Here is a 15,000-nt window from a genome sequence, read left to right as displayed (position 1 = left end):
TTTTAGGAGCTTTTAGGAGCTTCTAGGAACTTTTATCTCCACGGTTCACTCTAAAAAAGTTGAGCTAAAATATTTCTGATGTGCAGCAGGATTATTATCACAGGAAGTGATTACACATTTATCACTTTATCAGGGAGGGCTTTAAAATAAAATAAAAATGTTCTTTCTCGACTTCCAATTTTTTCTAATTCCTGCAATTTTACGCAAAAAACTCTTAAAACTCCGACAATCATAGTTTCACATGAAGTCTTTTAGTACTAATGATTGTTTGACTGTTTGTGTTGAGACCAAATCTAAACTTGTCTCCACTCATTAGGTCATCATGTTATTTTGGCTCTTCTGTTTTCCTGCACAGATTTATTGTTGTTTTGTATTGTTATATACATCATCTTCACCTTCCAAGCATGAGTGCACGTGAATTTGTGTTGTGCATCATATGCTGCTGCCCTTTAGAGTGCTGTTTACATGGTACCACTGGACATAAGAAGTTCCTCCTACTCAAGAAAGATAAAAACAAAGTCTTTACTTATGATCTTAAGAGACAAAACAGTAAAAACTCCCTCCGGTAATTATTTTTATTACAATCATTTAAATAAAATAATCATTGTATGAAGGCCGCTCATTGAGACGGCAGAGCATCACATGACCTCCTCCAGGATCACGTGAGAACAGGTTGACTGGAGGTCTGTTGCTATGGTGACGGGGGCTCTTCCTAGCAACAAACGTGTGGCACTTGGGTAATTGGGGGAGAGAGCACAGATGGAGAAGGTGCACAGAGAGAGAGGAACCAACAGAGGGATGCTGGAGAGGATATTCACAGCATTTCAAGGTGCAATCAGTCGGATTTTAAAGTTTGACTGTGTGGAATAATGCAGGATTTAAAACGATCTCGTGTTCGGCTTCAAATTTGTGGAGAAGAGGTGTTAGCATGCGTTTCCTGACAGGGAAGTGAGGCAGTGAAGTAAATGTGAATAAAGGCACCGTGACTACTTCCAGTTTATGGGAGATGATTTCCTGTTTTGCACCAGTAAACAAATGAAACTTCACCAGCATGTCCTACTAGTTTCCTCAATTAAAGCAAACAATCCTCCGTGTAAACTCACCGGATCACATATGTGCGGAACGGTATGATGTGCTGCATGACGGCGGGAATGTGCAACCATATTCTGATCTGTGGACAAAAACAGAAAGCAAAGAGTTAAACATCAACAAGGGCAGAAGAGATCCAGCTGGAAATCTGTCTGTAAAACTGCAGCTGTCCATCAACTTGTTGGTCGTTGAAAAACTTCCATCCTCCTCAAGTGATGAAATGAATGTCGACCTGCAAACCTTCGGTACGTCACAGTAAAGCACAGAAGGTATGAAAAAGGATAAATTATTGCATCCTCTACAAAGATGATGTTTAAAAAGGCTTGGACAGATTTGTTGGTCCCCTCAGAAAATATTAGACGTAAGTGGATTCATTCTGTTTTTAAAATTATGATTACAAGTTATCCATTTTTGAATCAAACATTCGGGCAGTGTAAAGGGAGGAAAGCAGTCGCTCTGGTGTTTGGTGTCACCGTGTGCAGAAACAACTGAAGGAGACCGGACTGAACATCATAGACGAGCATGTTGAAGGTGAAAGCGAGAAGACCGTTGGACTTCAGCTGAAAACCTCGTTAAGAAGTTCAAAGGTCCAGAGGACTGATGCTGACCTCCGGAGACACAGACTGAACAGAGGGAGTGATTCACTTTCAGTTTGCCAAAGTAGCTCTCAACAAAACATTAGGGAAAGGGTCCCATCACTTTTGCCATTTTGATTTGTTTGTTGTTGAAAATATTCTGTTGAATAAAAAAAATAAAAACCAGTCTTTTTTTAAAAAAATATGGAATTAACAATGAAGGACACTAATTACTTTTGTTCGGTTTGGAAAATTGCGGGTTTCGTCTTTTTTCGTGGAAGAATACAAACAAATTCATCTACAATTTTCCTCCAAACAGAACAATTACTCCATACTTGTATCTTTCATTGAGCAATAATTCCCTGCTGTCCGAACATTATCACGCGAGTTGCATTTAAAATCTCTCGCAAACCGCAGCTTCTAAAACGCCACCGGCGGTTTGAGTGACGCTCGATGAAACTCACGTTGGAGACGATGGTGATGAAGGCGTGGGCGATGGGGAAGGGGAGGCTCTCCGGGGTTCCCGACTCGAAGCACTCCTTCATCAGGGAGAGGCCGTGTTTCCCGCAGAACAGACAGACGTAGCGCAGCAGATGGAGCGGCACCTCCACGTCCTGTCGACAGGAAGACGTCAGGAAACACAATCCAGGAAGAAACACCGCTGATATTTCTATTTTTTTTACATCTATTTCCCAGAAAGTGAAAGTTGTGCTTCTACTCATTTACCGTCATCCCATAACTGTTTGGATGAACACCGACATTGAAAGGAGAAAATAGAAAACAAAAAAGCAACGTCTTGAATCGCAATGAATCTGGATATTTATGCAGAAATATTGCGTTCTTAAGTTTATTTCTGACTTAAACAACTTGACAAGTTTCGACTCCCTAAAAGCAGTGAAGTGAAATCAGAGTACGAACACATCTGTGATCTGGTATCACTTATTTTGGCCAATAAAATAGTCACAACTTGGGATTTCGTTTTGTGGTCCAGCTCAACATTTGTTATCCATGTTTCATTAATACATTCATCAGAGTTGTTGAGACGTCATGGTCGTAAACAGATAATCAGGGGACAGAATCAAGCTCTCTGGGGGGCAGTAGCTTCACCGACTGCTGCAGGTGTGAGCTCCTGAATTAAATGCAGCAGGTGTGAGTTGGTGAATTAAATACAGCAGATGTGAGTTGGTGAATTAAATGCAGCAGGTGTGAGTTGGTGAATTAAATGCAGCAGGTGTGAGTTGGCGAATTAAATGCAGCAGGTGTGAGTTGGCGAATTAAATGCAGCAGATGTGAGTTGGTGAATTAAATGCAGCAGGTGTGAGTTGGTGAATTAAATACAGCAGGTGTGAGTTGGTGAATTAAATACAGCAGATGTGGGTTGGTGAATTAAATGCAGCAGGTGTGAGTTGGTGAATTAAATGCAGCAGGTGTGAGTTGGTGAATTAAATGCAGCAGGTGTGAGTTGGCGAATTAAATGCAGCAGATGTGAGTTGGTGAATTAAATGCAGCAGGTGTGAGTTGGTGAATTAAATGCAGCAGGTGTGAGTTGGTGAATTAAATACAGCAGATGTGGGTTGGTGAATTAAATACAGCAGATGTGAGTTGGTGAATTAAATGCAGCAGATGTGAGTTGGTGAATTAAATGCAGCAGATGTGAGTTGGTGAATTAAATGCAGCAGATGTGAGTTGGTGAATTAAATGCAGCAGATGTGAGTTGGTGAATTAAATGCAGCAGATGTGAGTTGGTGAATTAAATGCAGCAGATGTGAGTTGGTGAATTAAATACAGCAGATGTGAGTTGGTGAATTAAATACAGCAGATGTGAGTTGGTGAATTAAATACAGCAGATGTGAGTTGGTGAATTAAATACAGCAGATGTGAGTTGGTGAATTAAATACAGCAGATGTGAGTTGGTGAATTAGCAGGTGTGAGCTCCTGAATTAAATTCAGCAGGTGTGAGTTGGTGAACTAAATGCAGCAGATGTGAGTTGGTGAATTAAATGCAGCAGATGTGAGTTGGTGAATTAAATGCAGCAGGTGTGAGCTCCTGAATTAAATGCAGCAGGTGTGAGTTGGTGAATTAAATGCAGCAGGTGTGAGTTGGTGAATTAAATGCAGCAGATGTGAGTTGGTGAATTAAATGCAGCAGATGTGAGTTGGTGAATTAAATACAGCAGGTGTGAGTTGGTGAATTAAATGCAGCAGATGTGAGTTGGTGAATTAAATGCAGCAGATGTGAGTTGGTGAATTAAATGCAGCAGATGTGAGTTGGTGAATTAAATGCAGCAGATGTGAGTTGGTGAATTAAATACAGCAGATGTGAGTTGGTGAATTAAATGCAGCAGATGTGAGTTGGTGAATTAAATACAGCAGATGTGAGTTGGTGAATTAAATACAGCAGATGTGAGTTGGTGAATTAAATACAGCAGATGTGAGTTGGTGAATTAAATGCAGCAGATGTGAGTTGGTGAATTAAATGCAGCAGATGTGAGCTCCTGAATTAAATGCAGCAGATGTGAGTTGGTGAATTAAATACAGCAGATGTGAGTTGGTGAATTAAATGCAGCAGATGTGAGTTGGTGAATTAAATGCAGCAGATGTGAGTTGGTGAATTAAATGCAGCAGATGTGAGTTGGTGAATTAAATGCAGCAGGTGTGAGTTGGTGAATTAAATGCAGCAGGTGTGAGTTGGTGAATTAAATGCAGCAGATGTGAGTTGGTGAATTAAATGCAGCAGGTGTGAGTTGGTGAATTAAATACAGCAGATGTGAGTTGGTGAATTAAATGCAGCAGATGTGAGTTGGTGAATTAAATGCAGCAGATGTGAGTTGGTGAATTAAATGCAGCAGGTGTGAGTTGGTGAATTAAATGCAGCAGGTGTGAGCTCCTGAATTAAATGCAGCAGGTGTGAGTTGGTGAATTAAATGCAGCAGATGTGAGTTGGTGAATTAAATGCAGCAGATGTGAGTTGGTGAATTAAATGCAGCAGGTGTGAGTTGGTGAATTAAATACAGCAGATGTGAGTTGGTGAATTAAATGCAGCAGATGTGAGTTGGTGAATTAAATGCAGCAGATGTGAGTTGGTGAATTAAATGCAGCAGATGTGAGCTCCTGAATTAAATGCAGCAGGTGTGAGTTGGTGAATTAAATACAGCAGATGTGAGTTGGTGAATTAAATACAGCAGATGTGAGTTGGTGAATTAAATGCAGCAGATGTGAGTTGGTGAATTAAATACAGCAGATGTGAGTTGGTGAATTAAATGCAGCAGATGTGAGTTGGTGAATTAAATGCAGCAGATGTGAGTTGGTGAATTAAATACAGCAGGTGTGAGCTCCTGAATTAAATGCAGCAGGTGTGAGCTCCTGAATTAAATGCAGCAGGTGTGAGTTGGTGAATTAAATACAGCAGATGTGAGTTGGTGAATTAAATACAGCAGATGTGAGTTGGTGAATTAAATACAGCAGATGTGAGTTGGTGAATTAAATGCAGCAGATGTGAGTTGGTGAATTAAATGCAGCAGGTGTGAGTTGGTGAATTAAATGCAGCAGGTGTGAGCTCCTGAATTAAATGCAGCAGGTGTGAGTTGGTGAATTAAATGCAGCAGATGTGAGTTGGTGAATTAAATGCAGCAGATGTGAGCTCCTGAATTAAATGCAGCAGGTGTGAGTTGGTGAATTAAATACAGCAGATGTGAGTTGGTGAATTAAATGCAGCAGATGTGAGTTGGTGAATTAAATGCAGCAGGTGTGAGTTGGTGAATTAAATGCAGCAGGTGTGAGTTGGTGAATTAGCAGGTGTGAGCTCCTGAATTAAATGCAGCAGGTGTGAGTTGGTGAATTAAATGCAGCAGATGTGAGTTGGTGAATTAAATGCAGCAGATGTGAGTTGGTGAATTAAATACAGCAGGTGTGAGCTCCTGAATTAAATGCAGCAGGTGTGAGCTCCTGAATTAAATGCAGCAGGTGTGAGTTGGTGAATTAAATACAGCAGATGTGAGTTGGTGAATTAAATGCAGCAGATGTGAGTTGGTGAATTAAATGCAGCAGATGTGAGTTGGTGAATTAAATGCAGCAGATGTGAGTTGGTGAATTAAATGCAGCAGGTGTGAGTTGGTGAATTAAATGCAGCAGGTGTGAGTTGGTGAATTAAATGCAGCAGGTGTGAGCTCCTGAATTAAATGCAGCAGGTGTGAGTTGGTGAATTAAATGCAGCAGGTGTGAGTTGGTGAATTAAATACAGCAGATGTGAGTTGGTGAATTAAATGCAGCAGATGTGAGTTGGTGAATTAAATGCAGCAGGTGTGAGTTGGTGAATTAAATGCAGCAGGTGTGAGTTCATGAATTAAATGCAGCAGGTGTGAGTTGGTGAATTAAATGCAGCAGGTGTGAGTTGGTGAATTAAATGCAGCAGGTGTGAGCTCCTGAATTAAATGCAGCAGGTGTGAGTTGGTGAATTAAATGCAGCAGATGTGAGTTGGTGAATTAAATACAGCAGATGTGAGTTGGTGAATTAAATACAGCAGGTGTGAGTTCATGAATTAAATGCAGCAGGTGTGAGTTCATGAATTAAATGCAGCAGGTGTGAGTTGGTGAATTAAATGCAGCAGGTGTGAGTTGGTGAATTAAATGCAGCAGATGTGAGTTGGTGAATTAAATGCAGCAGGTGTGAGTTGGTGAATTAAATGCAGCAGGTGTGAGTTGGTGAATTAAATGCAGCAGGTGTGAGTTGGTGAATTAAATGCAGCAGGTGTGAGTTGGTGAATTAAATGCAGCAGGTGTGAGTTGGTGAATTAAATGCAGCAGGTGTGAGTTGGTGAATTAAATGCAGCAGATGTGAGTTGGTGAATTAAATGCAGCAGGTGTGAGTTGGTGAATTAAATGCAGCAGGTGTGAGCTCCTGAATTAAATGCAGCAGGTGTGAGTTGGTGAATTAAATGCAGCAGGTGTGAGTTGGTGAATTAAATGCAGCAGGTGTGAGCTCCTGAATTAAATGCAGCAGGTGTGAGTTGGTGAATTAAATGCAGCAGGTGTGAGTTGGTGAATTAAATGCAGCAGGTGTGAGTTGGTGAATTAAATACAGCAGGTGTGAGTTGGTGAATTAAATACAGCAGATGTGAGTTGGTGAATTAAATGCAGCAGGTGTGAGTTGGTGAATTAAATGCAGCAGGTGTGAGCTCCTGAATTAAATGCAGCAGATGTGAGCTCCTGAATTAAATGCAGCAGATGTGAGTTGGTGAATTAAATGCAGCAGGTGCGAGCTCCTGAATTAAATACAGCAGGTGCGAGCTCCTGAATTAAATGCAGCAGATGTGAGTTGGTGAATTAAATACAGCAGATGTGAGTTGGTGAATTAAATACAGCAGGTGTGAGTTCATGAATTAAATACAGCAGGTGTGAGTTCATGAATTAAATACAGCAGGTGTGAGTTCGTGAATTAAATGCAGCAGATGTGAGTTGGTGAATTAAATACAGCAGATGTGAGTTGGTGAATTAAATGCAGCAGGTGTGAGTTGGTGAATTAAATGCAGCAGGTGTGAGTTGGTGAATTAAATGCAGCAGGTGTGAGTTGGTGAATTAAATGCAGCAGGTGTGAGTTGGTGAATTAAATACAGCAGATGTGAGTTGGTGAATTAAATGCAGCAGGTGTGAGTTGGTGAATTAAATACAGCAGATGTGAGTTGGTGAATTAAATACAGCAGGTGTGAGTTCATGAATTAAATACAGCAGATGTGAGTTGGTGAATTAAATGCAGCAGGTGTGAGTTGGTGAATTAAATACAGCAGATGTGAGTTGGTGAATTAAATGCAGCAGGTGTGAGTTGGTGAATTAAATGCAGCAGGTGTGAGTTGGTGAATTAAATGCAGCAGGTGTGAGTTGGTGAATTAAATGCAGCAGGTGTGAGTTGGTGAATTAAATGCAGCAGGTGTGAGCTCCTGAATTAAATGCAGCAGGTGTGAGTTGGTGAATTAAATGCAGCAGGTGTGAGTTGGTGAATTAAATGCAGCAGCTGTGAGCTCCTGAATTAAATGCAGTAGGTGTGAGTTGGTGAATTAAATGCAGCAGATGTGAGTTGGTGAATTAAATACAGCAGGTGTGAGTTGGTGAATTAAATGCAGCAGATGTGAGTTGGTGAATTAAATGCAGCAGGTGTGAGTTGGTGAATTAAATGCAGCAGGTGTGAGCTCCTGAATTAAATGCAGCAGATGTGAGCTCCTGAATTAAATGCAGCAGATGTGAGTTGGTGAATTAAATGCAGCAGATGTGAGTTGGTGAATTAAATGCAGCAGGTGTGAGCTCCTGAATTAAATGCAGCAGATGTGAGTTCATGAATTAAATACAGCAGATGTGAGTTGGTGAATTAAATGCAGCAGGTGCGAGCTCCTGAATTAAATGCAGCAGATGTGAGTTGGTGAATTAAATACAGCAGGTGTGAGTTCATGAATTAAATACAGCAGATGTGAGTTCATGAATTAAATACAGCAGGTGTGAGTTCATGAATTAAATACAGCAGGTGTGAGTTGGTGAATTAAATACAGCAGGTGTGAGTTGGTGAATTAAATACAGCAGAATGAAAACACAGAAGTCGGTAAAGTGAGAATCAGGTAGGTTTCTTACGTTCATGTCGCAGAAGGAGCCGAGGATGTTGCTCTCATGAGCAGATATATCCTGAAAAAAAGAGACATGGAAATAAAAGAGTTTTAGAGGACAAAACTTGTATTGTGTTCAAAGTTAGTTGTTTAAATGTGTTCTGCCTCCTCATGTGTTCAGAGAAGAGATGATCCACATCATTCACCAGAACAATTATTAAAGGGATTAAAAAAAGAAACATCAATATCATTATAGTGGCAAAAGTTCAACCTGTTGACATCATACGATTACGCAGTAATACACACACACACACACACCGAGCTCCACACAGCTCACACAGTGTGTGTAATGTGTGTGTGTGTGTGTGTGTGTGAGGTGTGCGTTCGTGAGTGTGTGTGTTTTTGTCTCCTACCTCTATGGTGTGTGTGTGTGTAATGTGTGTGTGAGGTGTGTGTGTGTGTCCTACCTCTATGGTGTGTGTGTGTGTCCTACCTCTATGGTGTGTGTGTGTGTGTGTGTGTGTGTGTGTGAGGTGTGTGTGTGTGTCCTACCTCTATGGTGTGTGTGTGTGTGTGTGTGTGTGTGTGTGTGTGTGTCCTACCTCTATGGTGTGTGTGTGTGTGTGTGTGTGTGTGTGTGTGTCCTACCTCTATGGTGTGTGTGTGTGTGTGTGTGTGTGTGTGTGTGTGTGTCCTACCTCTATGGTGGGGTGTGTGTTGTGTTTGTAAGCTGTGTAGAGGGGGAACTGGATCTGGAAGATCTTGGCAGCGCTCAGCAGCAGCTTCTCTCTCTCCTCGGTGCTCCAGGAAGTGAAGTAATCCTGACTGTCACTGTTGCTGTCACAGCTTCCTCCAGGACCATCGTTGCCCCCCCCAGACCAGCCGCCCCCGTCCCCCGGTCCCAGCGTGTCCCCCGGGGCTTCCACCAGCTGCTCGGCCCCCTGATCTTGGCTCTGGGTCTTGTTCTGGTTCAGGTCGGGCGTGTCGACGTCCTCCTCGGCAGAGTCTCTCTCCACGTTCACGGGTTCGTCCTCCCCGGGCGAGGGCAGCTGGGGGAGGGCGCCGGGAGCTGATGCGCCTCTGCTAAATTCAGACCCCGCCCCCTCCGCCTCAGACACGCCCCCTTTGTGCGTGTGGTCCTGGACGCTGCACAGCCGGTCTCTCAGGCTGCTGATCTGAGCGATGACCAGGTTGATGAGGGCGTAGACCAGCTGGTTGAACACCTCCAGGTGCTTGTACTCCTTGAAGCAGCACAGACATTGCCTGGGGACACAACAGGAAGCTTTACAGGAGCCATCAACACACCGACCATATAAGGAGCTGATGGAGCGCTGACGGGAAGCAGTCCTATAAAATGAAGCCTTAAGAGACTTCTTCTTCGTTTGAGTAGATAAATTAGTTTTTTTGAATCATCTCATCTGGTCGTGTTTCCTTCATTTCTGTTCTTCTATCAGGTAAACGTCGTTATAAACAGATTCTTGTTTTGTCCGTTGTGTGTTTATTGTTGTTGTTTCCTACTTTGTGCTGCAGACACATTAAAACCATGAATCCTGTTTATTGTGGAACTGTTTCACATACTGTGTGTGCAGCAGGAGGAGGAAGTGTTTCTGTGACAAACTGAAAGACGGCGGTGGTCGACGGTGATGTCGTGAAGTGTTTTACGAGGTTACACATGGGTGTTTTATTTTGAAAAGTTTCCCAGAATTGTATTTTGTTTTCTCGACACATCCTGTCCGGCCGATCTGCTCCGTTCAGATCGCCGCGGTCTCCGAGCGTCTTCCGTCAGAAACAGACTCGCTGTCCATCTTCAGCGCAGCGAAATGTTTCTGGGACGGCAGCGAGACGGATTTACATTTGGTGTTAAAGTATTAAACACGAGATCAAAGCGCCGAACAGTTTTACTTCAGCCTTGTAAAGGAAACAGGAAGTAGCACTGACCTCTGTGTCCAGGAGCTGATGTAGCCCAGCACCCGCAGGGCATGCTCCTTCTTCAGCTGGAAGCCTCCTTCATTGCTGTCTGCATCCGATACTGTGGAGACACAACACAACTTCAGAAGAAGAATTTATTTCCTGATCGTACAGGACGCCAATGAAGAGAAGCTAAGTAGGAGACATATGACATCTCCTGCTGAAGCCTGTCAGAACCAACCATCAACCATCAGTGATGTCATCAACCAGCAGTGATGTCATCAACCATCAGTGATGTCATCGTTGGTTTGTGAACGTTATGAATCCTCCAGTTCAGATTCTGTCCGTCACCATCTTGATAGTTCGGAGCGGTTTGGAGCAGGAAGTGACCATATTTGGACGAGCTGGGGGAGGAGCCAGCGGTGGATCTGACTGGAAACCCGAGGACACGACACCCCGCCCACAATCACAGAAACCAAACTGAACCCTGAGTCTGTCAATCAAACAGACACGCCCCCAGAAACATCTTTTTGAGGTGTAATATCTGAGAATATCTTGAGAATTTTAATTTTTTTATTGACTTTGTATTTGATGAGAAGTTGAACGGGAGTTTCATTTTTCAGACCCTGAAGCTGCGTCCACTTTTGTATACAGTCAATTAGTTAATTCGAGTTATTGGGACATCGTGACAACAACAGTCACAGTCGTGTCGCCCAGAAGGAACAAATCAACGGTTTCCTTTTTCTGCGACAAGCTCAGACAAATTGTTCCTGATTCATTACATTGTAGAGATGACGTACAGCAGTCCTACAAACACTTCCTAAATGTGTGTTAAAGGACATATGGACACAAGATTCCTCCCAGTGCTGCTGGAGAAAAGACATCCAGGCCTTTATGTATCGTCTAAATCCAACTTCAGAGGTCGATATAACTTGGTGTTATTTGTATAACCATGGAAACGTCTGCAGTGCTTCATAATATCACCGAGGTGAAACGTGTACGACCCGGCACTAAACCCTGTAGACCTCCATAACTAACTTTAATATGCGTGACGGAGTTGTTAACACATTAAAAAGAATCTCATAGATATGATTTGAAGCCTTCACACCCAATGACACGTTGTCTCGGTAATAGTTGTGATCGATCAATAACACCGAGGCAACGAGTAGATCGGTGGTGACTTCTACCGCTGCTGTGATGAACGCTCAATCCTGACGGAAAATCTTCAAACAAACAACTCGTGTGCAGTTGATCACATAATTAATTTGCGATATAAATCCTTTTTTAAGGATTGAAGGAATAGAGGACAGGTTGCATAAAAGGTTATAGATATAGATTACCAACAGTCGTGGATCAAAATCAGTCCCTGTAAGTAAAGGTTATATTACAACAAGCTTAAAGACCTGTGATACACAGCCTGTTAATTCATAAATTAAATGTTATCGGGCAGGGCGGCACAGTGGTGCAGTGGTTAGCACTGTCGCCTCACAGCAAAAAGGTTCAGGGTTCGAATCCGGTCCTGGGCCTTTCTGTGTGGAGTTAGCATGTTCTCCCTGTGCTTGCGTGGGTTCTCTCCAGGTTCTCCGGCTTCCTCCCAACATGCACCTCCCCAGCTCCTCCTGTCCACATGCCTAAGTGTCCTTGAGCAAGACACTGAACCCTAAATTGCTCCTGATGGTGAACCATCGGTATGTTGTAAGTCGCTTTGGATAAAAGCGTCAGCTAAATGTAATGTAATCAAATTTAATTTGATGAAGTGTCAACATCGTAGAGCCTCATGTGGGAGTGGACGACGCCATCATCTACCTGCTGCAACGAGCTCAGTCTCACCTGGATGGAACCGGTGACTCTGTGAGAATCACTTTCTTTGATTTCTCCAGTGCATTCAACACCATCCAACCACTGCTACTGAGTGAGAAGCTGCGGGTGGTGGGGGTGGACGCGTCCACCGTCTCCTGGATCACTGACTACCTGACAGGCAGACCACAGTTTGTCCGTCTGGGCAGTGTGCTGTCTGATACGGTGGTCAGTGGTACTGGAGCTCCTCAGGGAACTGTTCTGTCTCCTTCCTGTTCACCTTCTACACAACTGACTTCCAGAACAACTCAGAGTCAAGACATCTGCAGAAGTTCTCTGATGACTCTGCAGTGGTTGGATGTATAAGGGACGGACGGGAGGAGGAGTCAGTGGACGGTGTATAAGGGACGGACGGGAGGAGGAGTCAGTGGACGGTGTATAAGGGACGGACGGGAGGAGGAGTCAGTGGACGGTGTATAAGGGACGGACGGGAGGAGGAGTCAGTGGTCGGTGTATAAGGGACGGACGGGAGGAGGAGTCAGTGGACGGTGTATAAGGGACGGACGGGAGGAGGAGTACAGGGCAGTAGTGGAGGACTTTGTGGAGTGGGCTGGTAGAAATCACCTCCTCCTGAACGTGGCCAAGACCAGAGAGATGGTGGTCGACTTCAGGAGGAAGACGACGGCTCCACAACCGCTGAGAGTTCTGGGAGAGGAGGTGGACATGGTTGAGGAGTACAAGTACCTGGTGTCTCCATGACAACAGACTGAACTGGAAGACCCACATCAACGCTGTCTACAAGAAGGTGATGAGTCGACTCTTTTTCTTGAGGAAACTTCGATCCTTCAATGTGTGCAGCGAGATGTTGGAGATGTTCTACCATCTGTTGTGGCCAGTGCATTGTACTTCACTGGGGTCTGCTGGGGGGGAGAGGTGGAGGGGGGAGCAGCATTGGAGCCGGTGACACCAACAAACTTAACAAGCTGGTTAAGAAGGCCGGCTCCATCATCGGCTACAAACTGGACAGCCTGGAAAAGGTGGTGGAGAGGAGGACACTGAGGAAACTATTATCCATATTGGATAATCCTGACCAACCTCTCCACCTGCTGCAGGGACAGAGGAGGACGTTCTCCAAAAGACTCCTCCAGCTGCTGTCACAAGGACAGATACAGGAGATCATTCCAGATACAGGAGATCATTCCAGATACAGGAGATCATTCCAGATACAGGAGATCATTCCAGATACAAGAGATCATCCCTGATACAGGAGATCATTCCCGATACAGGAGATCATTCCTGATACAGGAGATCATTCCAGATACAGGAGATCATTCCCGATCCAGGAGATCATTCCCGATCCAGGAGATCATTCCAGATACAGGAGATCATTCCAGATACAGGAGATCATTCCTGCCGACCGCAATAAGACTGTACAATAACTCACCTCTGGCAAAATCCATCACACAACAATAACACTGTTGTCTGTGTTTCTTGGTTGTTTGTATATTATATATATAGATATATACTGTACTGTATATACTGTGCATCTTATAATTATATTTTATACTGCTATTTTATTGCTTTTCTATTATTCTATTATTATCTTATTGCTTCCTGTATGCTGCTGTAGCGAAAAAATTTCCCCTCGGGGATTAATAAAGTAACTACCTAACCTACCTACCTACCTACCTACCTACCTAACCTAGAGTAGTAACAGTGACATTGGTGGCCATTAGGTGAACTACAGCCAGCAGCCTGTCGCATACGTTCAGGCTACAGACTGGATATAAAACTACAGACTGGATATAAACCACAGACTGGATATAAACCACAGACTGGATATAAAACCACAGACTGGATATAAAACCACAGACTGGATATAAAACTACAGACTAGATATAAAACACAGACTGGATATAAAACAACAGACTGGATATAAAACAACAGACTGGATATAAAACTACAGACTGGATATAAAACACAGACTGGTTATAAAACACAGACTGGATATAAAACAGACTGGATATAAAACTACAGACTGGATATAAAACCACAGACTGGATATAAAACACAGACTGGATATAAAACCACAGACTGGATATAAAACTACAGACTGGATATAAAACCACAGACTGGATATAAAACACAGACTGGATATAAAACACAGACTGGATATAAAACCACAGACTGGATATAAAACCACAGACTGGATATAAAACTACAGACTGGATATAAAACTACTGACTGGATATAAAACACAGACTGGATATAAAACACAGACTGGATATAAAAGAGTTCGTAGCTTCAGGTCTGTAAAATAGTTCTGATCCAGAAGTGTCTTCAGCTGCAATACCAGCGAGTGCCACTAGAGGTCGGCTCCAAAAAGCCTCCGGCTCCATAGACTCCCATTCAACTTCTCTCATCAAATCCAAAGTGAATAAAATGTGTCCATCAGCTATCTCGGTGTTGTTAGCTAAAGTCACTCCTTCTTATTAGTTTTCTGGAGGTCCATCTGAAAATAATCCCTCATTCATTAGAAAAGAAGATTCAAGAAGACCTGTTTTTGGGGGCGTGTCTGTTTGATTGACAGGCCTGTGGTGCAGTCAGGTTACAGCTATCGGTGGGCGGGACGTAGTATCGTCAGGTTTCCGATCAGATCGGTCAGATCCACCGCTGGCTCCTCCCCCAGCTCGTCCAAATATGGTCACTTCCTGTTCCAAAACGCTCCGAGCGTCGCTGCTAGCTGCTGATTGGTCCTTCAGACCTGTCTGCTGAACTTGGCAACACTTTTCTTGACGCTCTAGAAAAGATGTGCCCAATTTATTTCCCTATTAGTAACAATTTTATTACTATACAAGTTCTTTAAGTCGTGACTACCAAGAGTTGAAGGAATACGAAGCTCCACAGAGCTCTTACTGTTGTATTAATCCCCCAAACACAGCTATCATCTCTCATTATCAGTCCTTCCAGATCAAGAGCACCTTCATCTCAGACCTCGAGTCCACTTGAAAACTTTATTTCTCTATATTTTGATCCGTCTATCA

General features: G+C 43.2%; 1 protein-coding gene across 2 annotated transcripts in view; it reads right to left on the bottom strand.

The window, feature by feature from the left end:
• usp34 (ubiquitin specific peptidase 34) overlaps positions 1–15,000 on the bottom strand; it is an 89,219-nt gene that overhangs the window by 67,906 nt on the left and 6,313 nt on the right. For both annotated transcript variants that reach the window (XM_069166841.1, XM_069166842.1), the window contains exons 2-6: positions 10,190–10,280; positions 8,950–9,514; positions 8,280–8,330; positions 2,129–2,278; positions 1,104–1,171 (exon numbers count right to left, since the gene is read on the bottom strand). In XM_069166841.1, coding sequence (XP_069022942.1) covers positions 1,104–1,171; positions 2,129–2,278; positions 8,280–8,330; positions 8,950–9,514; positions 10,190–10,280 — 925 coding nt within the window. The remainder of the gene's footprint in view (positions 1–1,103; positions 1,172–2,128; positions 2,279–8,279; positions 8,331–8,949; positions 9,515–10,189; positions 10,281–15,000) is intronic.

Source organism: Embiotoca jacksoni, unplaced genomic scaffold (assembly GCF_022577435.1).
Source record: "Embiotoca jacksoni isolate LCO1_2020_lvr unplaced genomic scaffold, fEmbJac1.0.p SCAF_4, whole genome shotgun sequence".
Classification (NCBI taxonomy): domain Eukaryota; kingdom Metazoa; phylum Chordata; class Actinopteri; family Embiotocidae; genus Embiotoca; species Embiotoca jacksoni.
Note: the sequence above shows the minus strand (reverse complement) of the source record. Positions and strands in the feature narration are given on the sequence as shown.